At 39.3% G+C, this 21,604-nt stretch overlaps 1 protein-coding gene across 1 annotated transcript in view; it reads left to right on the top strand.

Moving 5' to 3' along the window:
- INPP4B (inositol polyphosphate-4-phosphatase type II B) overlaps positions 1-20,764 on the top strand; it is a 348,151-nt gene extending 327,387 nt beyond the window's left edge. Inside the window, exon 21 of the mRNA XM_080797020.1 lies at positions 18,115-20,764. Coding sequence (XP_080653146.1) covers positions 18,115-18,247 — 133 coding nt within the window. The 3' untranslated portion in view covers positions 18,248-20,764. The remainder of the gene's footprint in view (positions 1-18,114) is intronic.
- The last annotated feature ends 840 nt before the right edge of the window (positions 20,765-21,604 follow it).

Raw genomic sequence — 21,604 nt, 5'->3', positions numbered from 1 at the left:
GTATGTATAGTTAACTTTCATGTCAACCTATCTATAACAATACTGTTATGATCCCCATTGGAAAGAAGACAAAATGAGAGTTTAGCCAAACTTTATAGTTTGTCTAGGTGATATAGGTACCAAGAGGCAAAGCCAAATTCGAATCTAGGATTGTATGACTCTCCAGTGTATAAACACTGTGCTATATCTACATATAGAATTACTGTATACTACATATGATGGTATTGCTGAGAATTTTTTTAAAACAATTATAGCAATTTTTAGGCTAATAATCTGTATTTTGGTTTTTAATCAACCATTTACTTTTTATTTATCATTCTCAATGAGAAGTATTTTAAGATAATGAAAATAACTGCTAATCCCTGATTTACTAGAATGGAATCCATTAAGATACAATCCTCTAAAACAAAAGCATAAGTGTCCTGATAAATTTTGGCTTCATACTTGCATGTAGGACTCTTAGGTCACTACTAGATTAACTTTATTTATACAAATGTCAGTTCTTTGTAATCCCCTAAACAACTTCTTAGAAACTAGTTTCAAGGAATTACTGACGATTATTTTAAAAAAGGAATTAAAAGAACCGGGGTGCCTGGGTGGCTCAGTCAGTTAAGCATCTGCCTTCAGCCAGGGTCGTGATCCGGGAGTCCTGGGATCGAGCCCCATTTTGGGCTCCTTGCTTAGCAGGGAGTCTGCTTCTCCCTCTACCCTTCATCCCACTGTGGCTCTGACTCTCACTTTCTCAAATAAATAAATAAAATCTTCAAAAAAAAAAAAGTAAGTATTTTAGCCATGTGGTTTAAGAGCTCAAGACCACCACCTGACAAAAACTTATAAACTCAGCTCTTTAAATCAGTGGCACATCACATGGATATATGACCCATGGAACTTTGCTAATTGATTTGTGGTTTGGAGTAATTAGATCTGGCATCTGGATTGTCTTCTATATTTCTTGGCACTTCGTCTTTTAATGAATCTTGACAATTCTCACTTATATTTTTGACCATAAAATTAATTCCTGCCTATTGGTATATTCACCTTTCTGGAAAGAAATATATGGAATGCCTACCACAGAACCACAAAATTCATACTTTATCCAAGTGCAACTATTGTACTGAGTCTTGAGCATCAATCATAGCTTATATTGTTGGGTTTTATTGCTTTCCTTTCTTCATTTTATGTTTTTCCTTCAAAATTTGTTATATGTAATATATACTTCTTGATGTGGCCTCTGTTGCCACCGTTACTTTTTAATCCCATATTTTCCTCCTGTCCCTTCAGCTTGACTCCCATTCCACCAGACCACTTACACTGTTTGGCTGCATGTCATGGATAACTAACCCCTTGTCAAAGCCAGTGATGTAAATAACAGTCCTATTTGTCTTCAACAGTGTTTCTCAAACCTGAATCCTGCATTGACCTCATTAAGAAGAAATAATTATTGCATACCTTCCTTTCCGACAGAAACTATCTTTAGTATAATTTTACTTATATGTGCCCAAACACAAGGCCAGGTAGAAGCTCCCTATGCCTTTAGCTCTGATGCAACTATAAATCAAAACAAGTGGACAAAATTAAATAAAACAAAACCAACAAAATTGAGTTAGCACAATTCATTTCTTATGGTGTGATACATTTTTGCTGAAGTTAAATTGCATACGACAACAGTTTTTAGGTTGCCTGTATTTTTCTGTGACATATGATACACTTCTGCCATGACTTTTTTTTCTTTTTAACTACTGTAAAACATTTTTGGTAGCATGTACCATTATATCAGTTTGCTGTCATTTAACTCCAAAGCTTCATGAGTGCATGAAGGCAATTTCTATTTTTCTGTCACTGTCCATGACCATAGTGTCTACTGGTTGGGGGCCAACATAGTCAAAAACAATTAGGCAAGTCTTAATTCCTTGTCTGTTGACTAGAGCTCTGCCATTTCTTCCCTCCAAGGTGTCTTTGGCTTTGACAAATTCTCTCTGTCATGCTGATGCTGTCTTATTTGCCTCACACCTTAATTATTTCAATATCCTCTTCACTGGCTTTTCTGTTTCCAGTCTTTGTTCTTCAGTCCATCCTGCAGAGTATCATTTTTTTAAAATTTAATTTTATTTGTGTGTGTGTGTGTGTGTGTTCCAAAATTCATTGTTTATGCATCACACCCAGTGCTCCTGCAATACATGCACCCAACCCCCCACACCCCTCCCCTCCAAAACCCTCAGTTTGTTTCTCAGAGTCCACAGTCTCTCATGGTTCCTCTCCCCCTCTGGTTTCCCCCAATTCACTTTTCCTTTCCTTCTCCTAATGTCCTCCGTGTCATTCCTTATGCTCCACAAGTAAGTGAAACCATATGATAATTGACTCTCTCTGCTTGACTTATTTCACTCAGCGTAATCTCCTTCATGTTTTTTTTTTTTAAGAAGGCTCCACACCCAGTGTGGAGCCCAACACAGGGCTTGAACTCACAACTTTGAAGTCAAGACCTGAGCTGAGATCAAGAGTCAGATGTTTAACTGACTGAGCCACCAGGCACCCCCCACCCCGGCAGAGTATTTTTAAACTGATCTTTCTAAAACCCAAGTATATCATGTAGAATCATATATCTTGTAGTTTCATGTCATCTCCTTGTCAGACTATGCCCTATTTCTCCCACTCATCCTCTCACCTTTCTCCTATGTAAATACATGTGACTACATGCTTATTCAACACACATGTAACAGCACAGAAACATAGCAAGCACCACATATCCTTGCTTCTTTCTTCTTTACCTTTCTTTTTAATACTGTATGCTCTAACCCTCCTTCCTTCCACCTGAGTCCTGCTGGGGCAACAGGCATAAACCAGAGCTGTCCTGGGCATGATGGGACATAGAGTCACCCTAAGCCTAAGATCACACTGAAAACTCTTTAGATTTGAAAACTTCTTTCATTTATGGCAAATATTACATCTCTTTCTCTAATTATGCTGAATATGTTGAGCTATCCTACGTAGACGTTAAGGCTCTGTATGCAGATACTCTGATCTCCATAGTTTCTTGTCCAATGTAGAATGTAGAAAAAAAAAAAGTGTAGCAATTATTAAGACCACAGACATAGGAGTCAGAAGGAATGAGATTCAAACTGTCTCTACCTCTTATTGCTGATGTAATCTTGGATATTTCTGAATTTGCCCTTTTGCAAAATGCATCTTTGTACTTCCCTTATAGTAGTAGTATGAAGGTTGAAGATCACTAGCACGAGGTGACTAGCCTTTGTAAAATAATTTGTATTCGATAAATGGTAACTTCTCTTACTAACATTCTATAAGCTTAGCGGATGATTTTATGAACTGGAGTTATATGAACCCATTCCTTAATTTTCTTCCTGGAATTCTCAATGGTTTATAAGTTGGAAAAATAGCAGCTGTAAAAATAGATTGAGAACGTTTAATTCTGCACCATAATAGTCTAGAAAAAGGAACTGAAATGCCCTAGGGATTGTTGAGGAACAGAAAGGTCAGGATGAGTCATACGCATGGTATTCAACTCCACTTCCTCCCAACCCTGAGAACATTTCTATATGGGAATGTGCTGGACACCATGTCCTCACAATGTATAAAATCCGAGAAGTGAGAAAGTGACTCCTTCCTATTAGAGATGGAGACTGAGAGGAAGTCCTGTCTCATTGTGTGAGACCTGAAGAATATCATCAGTCTAATTGTTCTGCTCACAATCCCAGCTCTACACCCCATGGACTACTAATGAGATCCTTGTCTCCCTCTGGAGGCCTCTGCTTTCTCATCTGAAAAATGAAGGGGTTGGATCCGGTGATCTCTAAGGTCCCTTTAGGCTCCAACAATCTGAGTTGAGGAAGAGTGGTAAGCAAATTAGAGGGACCCTAAACCAGACAAAAATAAGAGGGGGAAAATAGCCTTTTTCTAAGGTCTGTGTCTTTGTGTCTTACTCAGTTGAACAGAAGAGAGTCGATACAGAGTTTGATTTCTGACCGAAGTACAACAAAGCATGAACCAAATGGACAGGAGAAAAAAAACAAAAAACAAAAAACAAAAACCTGTTGTATCCTAAATATTCTCTTGGTTCTACTATAATGAAACTACTGACACATTTTTTTTTAATTTTAATCAAAAAGTTAACTGTAAGCAATTACCGCAGTTGGCTCTGAGTGATATTTTGTACTCTCCCAGATAGCCATCTATTTGGCAAAAAACACAGCTGTTTCAAGAATTATTGTAGAAAATTGTTGCAAGTGTCAGAAATGATGAGTCCTCAGACTCAGCCTGATTATCTGTCAGCGTAGTTACAAAAGGGGACAGAGAAGGGGAAAAATTGATCTAAGATCAAATACTCTCTCCTGGACCTCATGATTTATAATGGCTACCTCTGTTATAATTCACATAAGGCAGGTTCCCTAGGATGTTGATTCACCCCACCCCCTCTGTTTCAGATATGGTCTCTCATGCATTTGTATTTCTTCTGCTTTACTCCAGACCCTTACAACTTTTCACCCAGACCTCTGCAGTAATCTCTTAATTGTTCTCTTTTCTCTAATCTCTTGCCTTCCGGTCTACTTCCTGAAGTTCAGCACTGATCATGTCTCTCCCTGCTGCATAGAGAGTGATGCCAAAATTTTATAGCCTGAAGTTTAGGGGCCTCTGTCATTTCAGGATTAATCAACTTTCCTACATCAGTGCCCCCTCTTTTTTAATCCTCTTAGACTGTAGTCAGTTCACACTATTCAAGGCACAGAGTCAATACTTAAGAGTGTTTCATAAATAAAGAAATAAGTAAATAAACGTACGTCTTTGAGTTTTTAAGCCAGCATTCCCTCAACTTGTTTCATCACAGATATCTTAGGAAATCTTATTTTCCTGGGGTTATGTTCTATATCATTAGAGGGACTGAGGAGGACAGATCAAAAAGGGAAATTAATCAAGATCCATAGTCAAGCAACTAGACCTTACACTGGGACAATATCATTTTAAAAAGGAAAAAGAAATACTCAGCACTAAGCAGAAAAAAAAAAAAAAACAGGAGGAAGTAAGTCTCTGGTCAGTAGAAAACAGCTGAATATCTTTTATTTTAGTATTTATTTATTTATTTATTTAGAGCATGAGGTGGGGGCAGTGGGGGAGGGAGAAAGAGACTCTCAAGCAGACTCCATGCTGAGCATGGAAAATGACACTGGGTTTGATCTCAACCACCCTGAGATCATGAACTGAGGGGTAATTGAGAGTCAGATGCTCAACTGACTGAGCCACCCAAACGCCCCTGGCTGAACATCTTTTAAGATCATTTATCAACCCTGAATAAATGGTGAAGTTCTAGGAAGCCAGTTAGAAGACCTTCCCAATGACCAGAATCAGGAGTCATATGCTGGACACAAAATCTAGATAACTAAAGGTCATTAACAGGATTAGATATTAAAAGGGGAGGAGAATAATGCATTCTAGCATAGTCACTTTGATAGTCATTTGTATGGATAAAAGGCTTCAGATTGGTAGTGTTTATGTTTGTGCAATCATAGGGAGGCTTCCCTCCACATAACCTTGTGGAGAAAGAGTCAATTGAGCAGAAGTACATGCTGTTTTGGAATCTATATGTGAATGTAAAGTGGGAACCCTTGGGACCAAATGACAATGAGCTTCAAAAGTATATGCAAAGATGCTACTCCAAACACATGCTCAGTAGCACAGATGTTCTAATTTATTGGGACACTGGTCGTTAGAGGATTAGAAATTTCATCTTGGCTTTATTTGCTTGCTAAACCAATGAGAATATATTGCAAAAAATTCTGGTTGTGTCACAAAATAGAGACGCAGCTTCTAATTTGGGTACTTCCCCCAATTCCCCTCCTCTAGCACCTGGACACATTTATCTTCAAGTCCATGTTCAGATGAATCAGGGAATGCTTTGAAGCTAGTGGACCCCAATTTAGTAAGGGCTTTGTTTTAGGACTTTTTGATAAACAGTGAAAGCTCCCTATTTTGTAGCTAGTCCTCAGCCCATAAATATCTATCTTTTTTTTTTCTGAAAAAGATAGCCAACTATCCCATATTCTTGAATCTCCCTATTTCCTTTTTCCTTTGTTCCTCCATGCATACCTACCTCACATATCCTAGCAGTTTCATTAATCCTATTGACTCTTTGAGACTCTGTGCTGACTTCCTTCTTCTTTCCACTGTCAAGGCTCTGGACAGAGATGAAATAGAATAGAATGCTGCCTTCCATGCTTCACTACTCATTCATTCATTATTTGTAAACTAATTTCTGCTCTGAAAATTCTACTGAAAGTCAAAGACTACAAGCCACATAATTATTGAATCTGGTGACCTTTATTTACTTTGCAACCTCCTTGCTCCTGCTGCAGATTTGACTCATTGATTACACCTTTTTTTTTTTTTTCCTTTGATTCTGTGACTGTTTTCTGTGTTACTGTCTATTCTGCCTCCTTTCTCATGGGCTTTTCAAATGCAGTCATTCCACAGAGTTTTGTCCTCAATTCTCGTCTCTACTCATCACATACTCTCCACGTGGGTGGCTTTATCAAATTAGCCCATGTTTTTCAGGAAAATTCCAAACTTAGGGTATAGAACTACATAATCTAGATACAGTCCAGAGCTGTCTTTCATGACACGTATTTAACTAAAGTCTTGTGTCAAATATAGCATACTTAAGTAGAATGCATTTTCTCCTAAAACCTTATTTTATTAACTCGTCCTCTCCTTGATCGTTCCCTATCTAAACTCTTAACATATACCCTATTTTTCTTTATTATTTTTGTTTTAGACTCTGCAACTCTTCACCCTTCCCCTTCACTCCTAAGCCCAAGCCCTCATCATTTCTCTCCCTGACTATTCAAATAGTCTCCTAATTGGGTTCCTCCTTATCTCTAGTTTATCCCATCCCTGCTGCAGTCCTGGCTCAAACCCTCCTTCTACTGCTGCCCCCTGCTGCCCTGCGACACACAGCTAATCCCACCACCCTGCTGCTCAGGAAACCACCCCCCTTCTAGAGAATAAGGTCTAAGTTTTTGCTGTCAATCACAAACATTTGTGAAATAGCCCCATCTTTTTTCAAAACTCTGTAGCTGAATTTCTTACAGCAAAGTAGGTGTATATTTTAGCAAATGCCTAAAATAAGTAAGCAACAAAAAAGAAATTAATTTTCTTTTTAATTCAGTTTCCCTGCCTTTATTGATTTCCTTGCTGCCCCATTATTACAACCAAAGCAGACTATGGGTCATTCCCAAATGCACCTGACATTCTCATTTTCACACCTTTTCTTGTAATTTACATTCACCCAATCTCACCTAATTTCTAGCCCTTGAAATTCTATTCACCCTAACTGTCCATCACAAAAGTCTATTTTTCTAAGATGTTGTCCCTGACTTTTGGATCTCTATAGCAGGGATTAATGATAATATATGTACACTATTTTTAGTTATACCTTGAGGTTATTCTTCCTTGGTGTATTTCATATTTTATATTCTGCCTTTTTCAAAGTTACATAAGTCGTATTGGTTTTAACCATGTACGTGTATCCAGAAACTAAATTCTAAGATTCTCAAATGTATCTTACTCTCTTTTCCTAGGGTTTTCATAAGCCTTCACTTTTAAGAGTTAATAACTTAAATTGTAGTTTCATACTGTTATACCGTCTGCAGGGGATGGTGAGAGTAAAGGGAAAACTGGGAAATAAAAATGGGAAGAGACGGGAAAGTGGGAAAAGAGAGAGAACCTATCCTTCTAGAGAAGATGACAAATACTCAAACAGTGCCAGGACAAAAACTAAATGAATTCTTTTGGAGGGTCCTGTTCAAAGGGTGGGCCGAAGTGAATGTCTGGGAATGCATGACACTGGGATGTTGAGTTGGTGCGTACTCAACTCTGTCCATTTCAGATGCAACAAGGGAGCCCCAAAGCAGGACAGCATCTCTGAGAAAGGTTGACAGCATTCATTCAGCTGACCGTGATCCCACGGCACCGACAGTGGTGGGAGGGGATCGAAACCTGGGAAACCCAGAACAGAGTAAGGAGCAAAAGGATGTAGCTGAACTCCCCCCTTGAGATTCAGGAGCTTCCATCTCAGGGCTGAGCAGCTAAAAATAGTTCCACCTCCCTGTAGATGGAGAAGTAAGCACCGCTGCTATTTTGACGAGCTGTGGGCAGCTAGGATGCAGCTGGATTTTCATTCTCTAACAGTTCTCCAGGAAATGTTTTTAGAAAGCAACTAGAGTGGTGTCTGGGTGTCTCAGTGGGTTGAGCCTCTGCCTTCGGCTCAGGTCTTGGTCTCAGGGTCCTGGGATGGAGCCCCACGTCGGGCTCTCTGCTCAGTGGGCAGCCTGCTCCCCCACCCCCCGCTCTCTGCCGGCCGCTCTGCCTACCTGTGATCTCTCTCTCTGTCAGATAAATAAATAAAATCTTAAAAAAAAATAGCAACTAGAAGAGTGCATTGGTTTTGCTTTGCAGTATGCGTAAATGGATAGACCAGGATTTAGTGAAACCTAAGAGCGAAGTCAGAGTCGTGAAGGCAGGAAAACTGCTTCTGTTGATACGAGAGCAACGCCACGGGCCACAGGGGATCAGTCAGGCTGTGCAGTGAAGATGGTGCGAACTGGTCTGACGGGTTGGTGGATGGAGGTGGGGTGTTTTACAGAAAGCAGAAGAATCTCGGAGATCTGAGATGCTTACCATTAATGTCTGAAAGTAGGTGAGGGTCCTTTCCTGTGCTGAGAAGGAAGAGAAGGGGCTGATTTGGTATGGTGGCAGGAAAGGTAGACAGAAGATTTGGCCTTGAAACCATGAGAGGCAAAACATTTCCTCTACCCTCTTAGAGTCTCTGGCTGGGCCTGAGAATGAAATTGCCCTGAGACAAACAGGAGAAAGCATACAGATTTCACATGTACGTGGAAAGCTTTACCAAAAAATGAACCCAATGAAGTGTCAAAACCTAAATGTTTTTATACTACTGTTTTTATACTAGACTAGATGTTTTTTAGACTAGACTTTCTTTAGAGGAAATTGTGGGAAAGTAACTAAAATATGGGGGGGGGGGGTAAGTCAAAGGAAGGGAAGAGTGATTTCAGTTAGGTCTGTTGCTTAGAATTCTCTGTAGAGAGGAGTGAGCATTGACTCCCCATCTCTGGCAATAAGAATGTTTGCTTCTCCTCATAAGTGAAGGGTGACTTCCCCTTGGGAGTTTTATTCCTGTTCTGGAGAAGAGAAGAAGAGGTCAGGGCATCCCTCCTCCATGTGCTGTTTTTAAAGTGCCTTTAGCTCAAGTTAATCCTTTTCCAGTGTGGCATATTTGGGAGCGGCAGACTCTGCCACCCTTTATAATCTTAGAATGTCTGTTGGCATCCAAGTGAAGATGTACTATTTGTGTCTGTAATCCAGAGAACAGGTCTAAACTACAGAGATTTCAGATTTGTCAGCACAAAATGATGGGATAGTCAAGGGACTAGCTGAAATCCCTTAGGAAACGTTTCTACAGTATAGGAAAGTAAAGTTCACTGTCCTAAATCCTGGGGCACCTCAACATCAGTAAGAAGGGGCGGAGAAAGAGCTCGAACTAAGTGACAGTACATCTTGTTGAGGAACTCATTGTCCGCACAAGGCTGAAATTTAGTATGAGGGGCAAGACAGAATTTTGAGTTTACTGGTTTTTACTCTTGTGAATGTGTAAGTGCCTTTGCATCATCTCATAATGATCTGATTGGGTAGATGTTAACATTCCCTTTTAGTTAGTTAGTTATTTTTAAAGATTATAATTATTTATTTTTAAAGATTATATTTGTTTATTTGACAGAGAAAGACACAGCGAGAGAGGGAACACAAGCGGGGGAAATGGGACAGGGAGAAGCAGGCTTCCCACTGAGCAGGGAGCCCGATGTGGGACTGGATCCCAGGATCCTGAGATCATGACCTGAGCCAAAGGCAGACGCTTTAAGGACTGAGCCACCCAGATGCCCCTAACATTCCTTTTAAAGAAATAGAAGTTTAACCAGTTAGGTAAGAGAGAGCTGAACTGATTTTCTTTACTTTTACGCAAGTCCTGATATTTATTTGTTGCTACCACTAGCTGCTACATTTTCCAGGCTACTTTCAGAATAACATCGGCTATAATTTTTCAGTAGATATGGACTTTGATTTTTATTTGAGAGCTTAAGGGCCACTCCTGGAGTCAGGCCGCCTGCTCTACCAGGCCCCCAGCTCCACCAGGGAAGCTAGCTGGCAGTCGATTTACCTCGTGATTCCTGGTCTGGTGCTTATTTTGGGCATGTTAATTTTCTCTTAACTTGGGGATAAAAATTATCCCGAACTCCAGGAGAGTGGCGAGCTAGAGCAGTGAGACAGTGGTTGTTTATATTTTTAAGTACCCAAGGAGCAAGTACACTCACAGAATGTTTTTTAGGGACTGGTTTCCTTTCTTCTGACGGTTATTTCGAAGCAATTAAAGCTAAATCATGTTGTTGGCATTCCTGTACAAAGAAAAACTAGTTAAGTTGCATGGGAAATAGAAAATGAGTTATGGGTCTATATCTACATCTGTGTACTTATTTCTTTGTAGAATTTCCTTATTTATCTGCCCGCTAAGGTACATAAGATGAAATGTGTTTTTGTTTTGTTTCTTTTAAAGAAATTTCTTTAAACAAATGTCATTCTCCATTTTGGTTCCTCTCCAGCCAGACTGATGGAAAGTCAGTCTCTGTTATTTTGAGCCTTCCTCTTGCCACAGGTCTTACCTTGCATGAAACTTCTAGAGCTTGAACTTCTAGAACTTGTCTGTATCAGTCATTAGCCACTGATGTGCCCATTTCCTATTCACTGCGGTAACTTCACTTCTCTGTCATGAGAGTAAGGAAGGGTGGGTCTACTTAGTTCGGGCAGCTCTCGCTTCCAGCACTGCTAAAATCCCTGGGACGCATGCTTTAGTTTACAGCCTAAAATGTAAGAAAACACAAAATAATACCTCAAAAATTACTTTACTACTCTCTTACGTACATGTAAATACAACGAACACAGTGCATATTAGTCTTGTCTTATCCAAATAAAATTAACCTTAAACACCTCCTTAAAAGCTTTTTTCTTTAGTCCTTTAATCATTTATGATATTTCTTTCTGGATCTCATCCAAATATTCTTCTTTCTAAAATTCTAAGATCAAAACTGGAATCGGTTCTCTGATAATCATCTGATGGAAGCAATTACACTTTCTACTCATTATGTCCCCCTCCTTTCTTTTTTTCTTTATGAACCTCTGAGTGGCTCAGTCGGTTAAAGCATCCAACTTTTGATTTCAGCTCACGTCTTGATCTTAGGGTCACGAGTTCAAGTCCTCCCAAATTAATATAACGCATACTTAGACTTGATACCAAGCCACTTTCCCGTCTTTTCTTGAGCTCTTTTTCGGGACATAGGTACTTTCTGTCTCTTCAAAGCGATGTTTCGATACTCTCTGAAACTGTCACTCTGTGGAGCCTCGCTTCCTCTGGTAAGAGGCTAGTCCTATTTTCTGGACACTTTATAAAACCAAAAGAGTGAAATGGAAGAAGAGTGCAAAAAGTGATACCAGGGAAAAATTAAATCAAAATAGTCAAATAAGTCACATTTTTTTTTTTAATTCTGAAAATAGGTAAGAATGAGTAAGAACACCTTTAGAGACCGAACACAGCATCCGCGTGCTCGGCGTTCTTTGGTTTTTGCTCCCTGCCTCGACTATTTCTTATTGAACTGTCACCTATTCTGTTAGTAGAAAAAAACATGCATCTCTAGAGTGCTACCGTTATGTTTGAATAGACTCAAAGAATCACAGGAAGGTAGAGATGAAAGTAATTTTAGAAGTCACTTACTGTAATGTAATAACTAGCAAGAACACCCCTGCCAGCTTCAGAGGGAGCAAGAAACCTTGTCCTTGAAGGAACCCAGTCATAAAGTGAGAGGACTATGATTTTTCCACTAGACAGACAGGGATAAAAATTCCCCATCTGCCTCTTGAACAAGTTTTGTGACCCTTGTGGGCCCTTGGAGATAATAACACCGACCAGTTCGGCTGTTTGTAAGAAATAAACCAGGTAACATCTAGAAAGCCGCCTTCGCAGGGTAGGACATGATGCAAGGGAGCTCTTTTTCTTTACTTCCAACAAACTCTCTCTGCTTCCCAAGGTAGCCCAGACTTTACACCAGAAAAACTGAGTCTCTGAAATCAACCTCTTGATTTTTTCCTCTTCTCTAAGCCAATGGAGCGCTTCTGATGTTAAACGTCTTCCATCCTCGTCTTCTCTGATAAGCCAGGCTCCTCAGCTCACCATCACGTCCTGGTTATTAGGCTCTGGTATCCTCTCATTCATAGCAACTCCCCCTCCTCAAAACATGTCCCGTTCAGAAATGCATGCAGTGTCCTATGGGGCGGACTCCTGCTTCCTTTGGGGCTGTGTTTTGCTTAATACTGCTCTTTCTTTTATACCAAACTTGTCCAAGAAGACCAGAAACACTCTATGACCCAGACATTCAAAGGAGTGACAAGGTCTTACATCTTCTGAGTAATTTCTTCAATTAGGGGCTTTTTCTATAATATATTTTGAATTAGATTCTGAAATCCAGTTAGAATGAAGAAACCATCTTAAATGTGGCCAGTGATCCACTGGCCACAAAGGCTAATCTTCCTTCTAGGCCGGAAATTATCCCACCTCTGACATTGTTTTATCAAAATGTTCCCTGTATTTAAATAGTTGTACAGTTTCTTAAAAGTCCTGGAAATATACTTCTAATATTCTAGTTATAAATTAAATGTTTGGAAAGCTTTGGTAATTTGACATTTAAGAGTATTTTGAGTTTTAAATTTCAGGACCTTGATCTAAATTGACACAAGAAGTCTTTCTCCCCTTATTTTATCAGACTACCATATAAACAAGCTGCAAAGCAGGCTAACTATACTCTCAGGGTCCTTTCCCTGCAATTATTATTGCAAAGCATTGGCAAGGCCTTCAGATTTAGTTTCGCATCTGTAAAATGTGCAGTTCAACTTGAAGATTTTCTGAAGTCACTTTTACTCCTGAGAATCTATGATTCTATGATTTCTGTACCCGTCTCAAAGAGCCCTACATTATGGGGTGCCTGGGTGGCTCAGTGGGTTAAAGCCTCTCCCTTCGGCTCAGGTCATGATCCCAGGGTCCTGGGATTGAGTCTCGCATCGGGCTCTTTGCTTAGCAGGGAGCCTGCTTCCTCCTCTCTCTCTGCCTGCCTCTCTGCCTACTTGTGATCTCTCTGTGTCAAATAAATAAATAAAATCTTAAAAAAAAAAAGAGTCCTACATTATATTCATTTTTACACAGATCAACAGGCTTAAAATCTGACACAGTCCAGCAATCCAGGGCCTGAAACATGGTGCTCTATTAAGATTGATTTATCAGATGATTGTGGAGTCAAATAAAGCTCTATAAAATATTGGCTCTAAAATCTTAGCTCATAATTTCAAGATGGTGTGCCCACAGCCCCCAACTTGGATGTAATTAAATGTGAAGTGATCTCATTTTAGCACAGGAGGAAATCAGTTTTCTGGTCAGAGGAAATGTTTTTCAATTTAGTATTAATTGGGAATTTTCCTTTGGGGGAGCTGGAAGAGCTCTAACAGTTAAAGGAATAAAGTACCAAATAGCACAACTCTTGATGAATGATTACCCAGTAGGGGAAGACAGGAAGACTCTTGCTTTTGTTTTTAGCGATCTGGGTGGTTTGAGAGGGTACCTGCCTTGGGGGACATGTGATCCACCATATACCCTAGCCACCCACAGAAAAGAGGGAGAAAAACACGAATATCGTCAAGTCATGCACATTGGGTTTTATTTAAGGAAATGTTTCCTCAGGTAGCAGTGATGTATTTAAAAGTGAGACATTTCTTTTTACTTGTTTTTAAGTGATGGCTTTGACAGGTCTGTAAAGAAGAAAAAAATCATTTTCTATCCTGCAGATTCAGTAACTGCCCTTAAATGACTGATCATGTCACATTTTCAGTGGCAGCAACATGGTAATTTTTTCCATGGCGATCTACCAATGATGGCTAAAATGAGCGACTCTGGTTGGTCAGGACACCTTGCAAGGCAGCCACTAATTAGTTGTTTTTCGTAATCTGCTGGTGAGAAAATTCCTAATATTACTCAACACATCCTTTGTAGTTTACCCTTGCAGAGTGCTTAAAAACTCATTTGTGGTTATGAGGAAATGACCATCTGTGCTATTCTTAGTAGAAAGAAGGAGACAGCCCCACGAGCACCTGTGCCCACATTGCGACATCGTCCGTGGGCCTCGAGTCTTACCTTCCGTGGCAGCCGCCCCGGCCACGTGGCTTTCAATTCTAGCTGAATAATGGAATTATTATGTGTGAGGCCTTTTTTCATGTATTATTCTAATCTCCAGAGAAGGAAGTCAGTAAACAATAAAGTAATTCAATTATAAAACTATCTTTCCAGAAACAAAACAAAAAAACCCACAACCTTTTAATTTAGTAATTTTCACTTCTAAGGCAAATTCAGCAAACAGACTGAAAACGTGAAATGTGCTCTGGCAGGTTTTTTTGTTTTGTTTTGTTTTTGTTTTTGTTTTTAAATCTAGTTTAAATTATTCCCCTGCCTTTGGATTAAGGACTTCACAAAATCCTTTCAACTTACTTTTAGGCCAGTAGTGTACTCCTTAGCCAGAGCCTATCTACAGGCAGTTCCAGAAGGAGAGAGTGTTTCTATACTATTATATTGATCGATTGTGGTTACTATTTAACCTGAATTTGTAATCAGAATATAATATAATATAATATGATTGATAGGTAGATGACAGAGAGGTAGGGTTGATCCAGGAGACTACATTTGTCTCCTAACAGAGAACACTGGAGAGGCAACAAGGTTTCAACGAAGTTAAGATTTGCTGCAGATAACTTTCACCTTAAAACTGGACAGGAGGGAATGGTAGTGGTATCAGAGAAATAATATTAGGCAAGGAAGCTTTTCCGAATCACAAAAATACTACAAAAAAACCTACTGCCTAGGGGCACCTGGGTGGCTCAGTCCTTAAGCATCTGCCTTCAGCTTAGGTCATGATCTCAGCGTCCTGGAATCAAGCCTCGAATCGGGCTCTCTGCTCAGCAGGAAGCCTGCTTCTCCCTCTCTCACTCCCCCTGCTTGTGTTCCCTCTCTCCCTGTGTCTTTTTCTGTCAAGTAAATAAATAAAATCTTTAAAAAATAGATAAATAAAAATAAAATTAAATATAATAAAACCTACTGCCTGTTTCCTACCCAACGTGCCGTAGAATGCTGAACGGGCAACCAGGTCCCTCGTACAGTTGACAGTGGGAATTATGCAAGTCCAGAGTAACTCTCCTCTTGCTCAATAAACCATGTGTTTTATTCAGAGATGCTGCTATTTAACATTGTCACTGGCTCCAGAGTCCTTAGATCTTCCCAAAGAACAAGGAAACACCAGAGCACAGCACAACATAACAACGCATGCTTTAAACTAAGTCAGACAGATGCTCAAAGTAGTTCTCACCGCTGCTGCCCGTGTGGCCAGTGGTGCGGTGAAATGCCTCATCAAGAGTGCCTGTGTCGGAGGTTTTCAGGGGCCGCACCTGGTTGAAGGGGGCCTGGAGGCTCGGGGGCTGGTCCACACGGCACTCTTCCTGAGACTGAGTAGCAACCAGTTTTCTGCCTCAGAACCTGGAGGAGCTCATCAAGATCAAACCACACCTTGACACCTGAGATTGAAATTGACACCTGTGACTGAAATTCTGAAAATTCTGACAACTGATGAAATAGAACCTAGAATTTTTATTTTCGACTCACATGAGCGTGGCAGATTTCAGACGTGCCACAATGGCAGCCGTTTTTTTAAGCCCGATTACCAACGACCATTTTTCCCGTGCACAGAAAATCTTTTCTTTTCCAAAGACTTGCTCTGCAGATACGGATCTCTTTTCAGAGCAGGAGTCCCTTGGAGATAGATTCGGCCTCATCTAAGTAAGATGAGCAGCAGAACACATAGTTCATGAGCCGAGCTAACAGAAGGGTGCTGAGTCGGGTTTTGTTCAATGAATCATATGGCTGGCAAGGATGACATGTCGGGTGTTTCATTCATTTTAAACACCAAACCATTTCCATAGATCATTTTTATAACTGTAAATGCATTATGTAGTATACTGACAATAAATGGCATGTTTCAATGTGCCAGGAATGTCCGTTTGCTTCACTACATACTGTGTTTCTCATTTCGTTTTCCGAAGATGTATTTACCAGATTATTTTTTATGGGTTGATCCATATTTTAGTTTTATTCATGTAGTCTTATTGATTGGTGCTGTTATGCTTATGCGATTGACTCTTCCCGGTACATACACATTCAGCCCACGTGGATATCATCTTGGTGTCTCTCTGTTCCCTCTTGCACAAAAAGCAAAAGGAACCTCCTTTTTTTTTTTTTTTTAAATGCAGTTGTCAATGTAGTACAGGAAGAAAAAGATGAGCAGGATGCTTTGGGGGCTGTTTAGCATAAAAACTCCATCTGAAACAGCTGTGTTATGTAACATAATGTGTTGTATTTCAGGATATTTAAGGTTGAGTTTCTTTCCTCTGTGAATGCTATACTATTTTCTTTTCTCCCCTGACTCCCCCTCCCCACCCCTGTTTAACAGCAGACAAACCCAGGGAGCACTGAATGAATCCGATGATCCCGAAACAGGCTGTCTAACTGATAACAAGCCAACTTCTCGACACTTCTATCCTGTCGCCTTGCTGCTTGTCAGCTCACACCTGCTAGTTGTGTGGCTTATTCTAAGTCTTGCGTTACTATTAGCCAAATACCAATAAGTTTTATGTTGTATTCCTTTCTTTTCTACAAATGACAATGAACTTTAAATTACGGGGTGGGGGGTGATGCTGTAATATTTCTACATTTTCAAATTCACAGAATTTAAAAAAAAAACAAAACCCAAATGTTTGAATTGTAAGTGTTTTGTTTGTTTTTCCTAAAAATCTACAAAAAGAAGTACTATGCATTAAGGGAATTATTTTGCTCTTTTGTTCATGGAAAAGTGTTTCCCACTGTTAACTAGCTCAAAAGAAGTTTTAAATTACTGTCTTTGGAATAAGACAAAGAACAGAATCCTGAAAGCTTGAAGTTCTGCACCTCCCGTTTCTCTGTCCATTCAGTTTATCAAAAACAATTAAGAATGAATTGGCACAATGCGCTAAAACCCTGAGACAAGTCTTAGAGACATGGGAGGTTCCAGACTTGATTTCCACTGTGCTAATATCATTGTTGCTGTCCGCTGATAGAACCTTCTGTTTGATTCCTTAACCTGTGAGTTATGTTAGTTCTTGGCTTCAATTGGCCCTTCACTGTCACACTATTTTATGGAGAGAGTGGCTCTTTATGTTTTGTAATTAAATTAACCTGTTTGTAACTATTGTTTGGGTTGATTTGGCTCTCGGAGTACTTTTCTATTCTTTTTAACCAGGTCTTGTTCGTGTCCCACACGCCATTTTCAGCACCTGTGACTTTTGTACTGTCTGTGCACAAGCCCCCTTCCTTTATAAAGCGGAGACTTGGACCAGGCTGTTGGGAAAGCCATTCTTCTCTTCATTGCACAGCTAAAATAATGAAGTAAAATAGAGATGAAGTTTTCCTTTAAAAATCTATAGGGCCAGACTTAATCAATTAAATGCCTTATTCTTAGAACCTGCATCCTTAGGGCTACATGTAGATTTTAATGTGTTTTAAAGAGACTGAGAAGTTAATTTGTGGAAAAGTTATTTAAAAAAAAAAAGGCAGATATATTTATGAGACTAAAGTGAAGCTGTATTGTGGAGCAAATTATATTTAAAGAGTTTATTAAACCTTAAATATCTGTTAAGAGCAAAGAGACTTGAATCATCTCTTTCCGAGGGCAATAACGGTATTGGGCCTGGCCTAGGATTTAACTTTGTAAGATGTATCATCATTTGTGGAAAAAAAAAAAAATGTAGAGTTGAATCTTTGTTATTTTTACTTGGACTGTTGCTGCAACTCTGCATTGAACAAATAAAGCATATTTATTTATTCTGTGTTTCATGAAGTTGTACTTTTTCCCCTTTCACCAGAGAAGGATGCCGCATAGAGAATGTACTGAAGAATGTCAAATGCAGGAAGTATGCTTTCAACATGCTACAGCTGATGGCTTTCCCCAAGTACTACCGACCTCCAGAGGGGACTTATGGAAAAGCTGACACCTAACTTTACCAACATGCAAATAAACAGGAACACAAACACGCTTCAGTCGGATAATCTCCACCCTTTTAACTTTTTTACTGTCACGAATTTGTGGAGGGAGGTGATCAGGGATGTTTGCCCAGATCTAAGCATTATTTGAATTAGCTGTTAGCATATTACTCTGAAAGAAATCCATTTATAAAATCTCAAGTAACGTTGTGATTCTAGTTCTCGGTCTCAATGCATCGCCCCTCGCTGGCTGAGATCAGCTCAGGACGGGGACATTTCATTCATGGAGTCCCTCAGCCAGAGGCATTCTGAGGAAATGTAGGCTGCCACAGAGGTAGGACAGGTGACTCAAAGAGGGGCGCTTGACCTCCAAAGCGAAGACTAGAGAGGGGTAAAGGGGAGGGAGACTCAGACATGTTATTCCACAGCCGTTCTTACGTATAACCTTAGAGTCCATTTGTGGGACTTGGAAAATATTTTTCCAGTGAATTAAAATTCGGTAACATCAACGCATGAACTTGACGGCAGAAGCGGGTTGCAGGTGTGCTTATAAAGACTTGGGTCCTCTGGGCGAGAGGAGACCAGTCCTCCCGCACAGGTAGATGACAGTGTTAGCAACACGGTGAGAGACTTTTCCACAACATGGTATCTTTTCAAAACTCTGACGAGAGTCATGTGATAGAAATTATGGTGATAGACAAAGTTGAATAGTTTAGTAGAAAAAACACCACGAGGAACAGCTACTGCAAGGAAATGAAAGATGATCAGCCTGCTGATGTCAAATGTGAAAATCCCCATCAGCCTGAACTTTATGTAGCCAAGTTCATAAGAGTCAATAAACTATCTTTGTGATGTTTCCCAATAGTCCTCTTGTTACAGAATATAAATGGTGGAAGTATGCATGTCTGGCATAGATGACTATGTGTGAATAAACATTTTAAGACCTATGCAGCCATAACTAATGATAAACTCAAACAATTATTTCTGGTAACCTGAATTTGGAATTTATTCTCCAGAAAATTGCACCATAGGTTTTCCAAAATTCCAAATTAGAAATTGCTTTGGAGATCATCTTGTAAGGCCAATGTAATTGGGTAAATTAAAGCACCAGGAAGAGATGCACCCCAGCCATCCAGCTAGATAATTTTAGAACCATGATTACAATCTCTTCTTACCTTCCTGGCCTGTGGATTGTCTATTCTCCAAATTGCCATGCTAAAAATATACGTGAAAATTGTGGGAGAATGCTAGTTAGTGAAATAGAATTTGGCATTTATTGCCAGAATTGAGCCTTGGAGTATAATGGTCTGAATAAATGAAACCTGTTTTCTCCAGATGTTAAGAGTTTATTCTTTTTCCTCACTCATTGGAAGAATACGCTATCCAGAGCATAAATCTCCCCTTGGAAATGCTGGAGGGCTGTTACATAGACATCTCCTGGCTGTGCCCACATTCAGTGGATGATATTATGGGTTTTTTTCATAGCTAGTGTGACAGCTTCTTGGCTAAGATGTCTGTTGAACTAAGGACTCCAAACAGATCTCTAGGTTCATGTTGGGTTTTTCAGATTACTACAAATTTTCGATAACTGTTGGGTGCCTTTCATACTAGAATTTTCAATCCATTATTTTAGCTAGTGACTTGTGGGCATTGTATTTGAGGTCATCTACAAACAGTTTCCAGGTTTTTAAATAAAAAGATGCTGTGTACTATGAATCTATTTACAGACCAAGTTTCTTGGTGTTCTCCCTTATGCTTCATTCTCCATTTCAGTGATTAAATATAATTTTTGAATTGGTCAATTTCATTTGAAAATGATAGGATTTGGGGTTATTTCTATGATCCCATTGGATTTAAGATAAAGAGGTTGGGATGACAGGTTTCCTTGAGTAACAATGAAGCCTCATTCAGTATATCAAAGAGTGGTCTGTGTTCCAAGAGACCTTAAATGAAAATGTATCATCTTGTAAATACTCTTATAAAGTCATTTTTGTTTGTATTTTTAAAAATGAGAACTCTTGACTCACATACAGAAAAAAATATTTATTAAATAGAAAATCAATAAGTAGGGTCTTCTATTTGGGGAAGATATCCCAAAGATATATTTTCTTTCTTTTTTAGTAAGTTCTGATAGAGAAGTCTCAAAGGCTAGAGATTACTGCAATACAAATGCGTAGAAGTTTTCTTTAATTATTAGCAGAGTCATCTGCCTTTCCCTTTACAAAGCCTGTATCTGTGCATACTGTTAAAAGTGGATCTAACCAAGAAAATTCATGTTTCATACCGACAGCAATACTGCTCCCTTCCTGAGAGCTATTCCAAGTACTGTTGGAAATCTATCTCACTATTTCTTAACTTTCTGCAGCTTCCTAGATCAAAGACCAAATGTTAGAAAGTTTTTAAACCTCCTTTGTACAAACACAGCCCAGTCATGCTTTCCTCTCTCTCTCTTTTTATTTAAAATATACACTAGCAGACCTATTTCAAGAGATCAGATTGAGCCAGAAACTGAACCAAGAAAATGACATTTCCAAACAAGATAAAAAATTTTTTGGCTAAAAATATGTTTCCCTCTAATGCAGTTATCAAGTGCAGATATCAATTCTGTAGAGCTGTTTGCAGAGCTCTACAGAAAACATATTTAAAAACAAGGGAAGGTGAAATCTTGATTATGTTTGACCCAGTGACAAAAGACCCAGAGCCTGAAAATGTTCTACGAAACAGCTCAACATTAAAGTTTCAAATATTTGATTGAAGCAGACCCACATTTGGATGCATTCATTAATTTCTCATGTGGGTGGTTGGTTTTTCTTTTTTTTCTTTGTAAATATCATCTTGGATCTTGTCTGTATCCTGCCAAAACAGTCCTTTGGTGTTTAGTCAGTCCAGTAATCCCAGGAGTCAGAGCCACAATTTGATCCTGCTGACAAATTGTGCTAAAATGACCAACTAACTAATTAGAGCAGTATAACATGTGACTAACCTCCAGTTCTTACTTCATAAGACAGATCCCTGTTTTTGTTCTGAAAATCTGTGAAGTCTTAAAAGCCAGCATCTGGGTGGAAGATACTTTCCTTTTCCCCCCCTTTTCCCCCTCCACTACGTATGGTATTTTGCATAAAATAAGACTCTGAGTGGAAAAGAAAAAGATCTGTATGGAGTAATGCTTTTCTTCCCAACAAATCAAGTCCCTGCTCGTGTAAAGTATGATGCATGAACCAAGGAGAAAGGATACCAGCGGTGCACTAGAACTGACTCTCATTAAATTTTCAGGAAATTTGTGAGCTGGTTGTTAAACACACCATCATGAATTATTAAATTATTAAATCAAAAGCAATTAAATACATTTTATTAAAAACAAGGAACATGAGC

Source organism: Martes martes (genome assembly GCF_963455335.1).
Source record: "Martes martes genome assembly, chromosome: 2".
Taxonomy (NCBI): domain Eukaryota; kingdom Metazoa; phylum Chordata; class Mammalia; order Carnivora; family Mustelidae; genus Martes; species Martes martes.
This window is presented reverse-complemented; position numbering and strand designations above follow the sequence as displayed.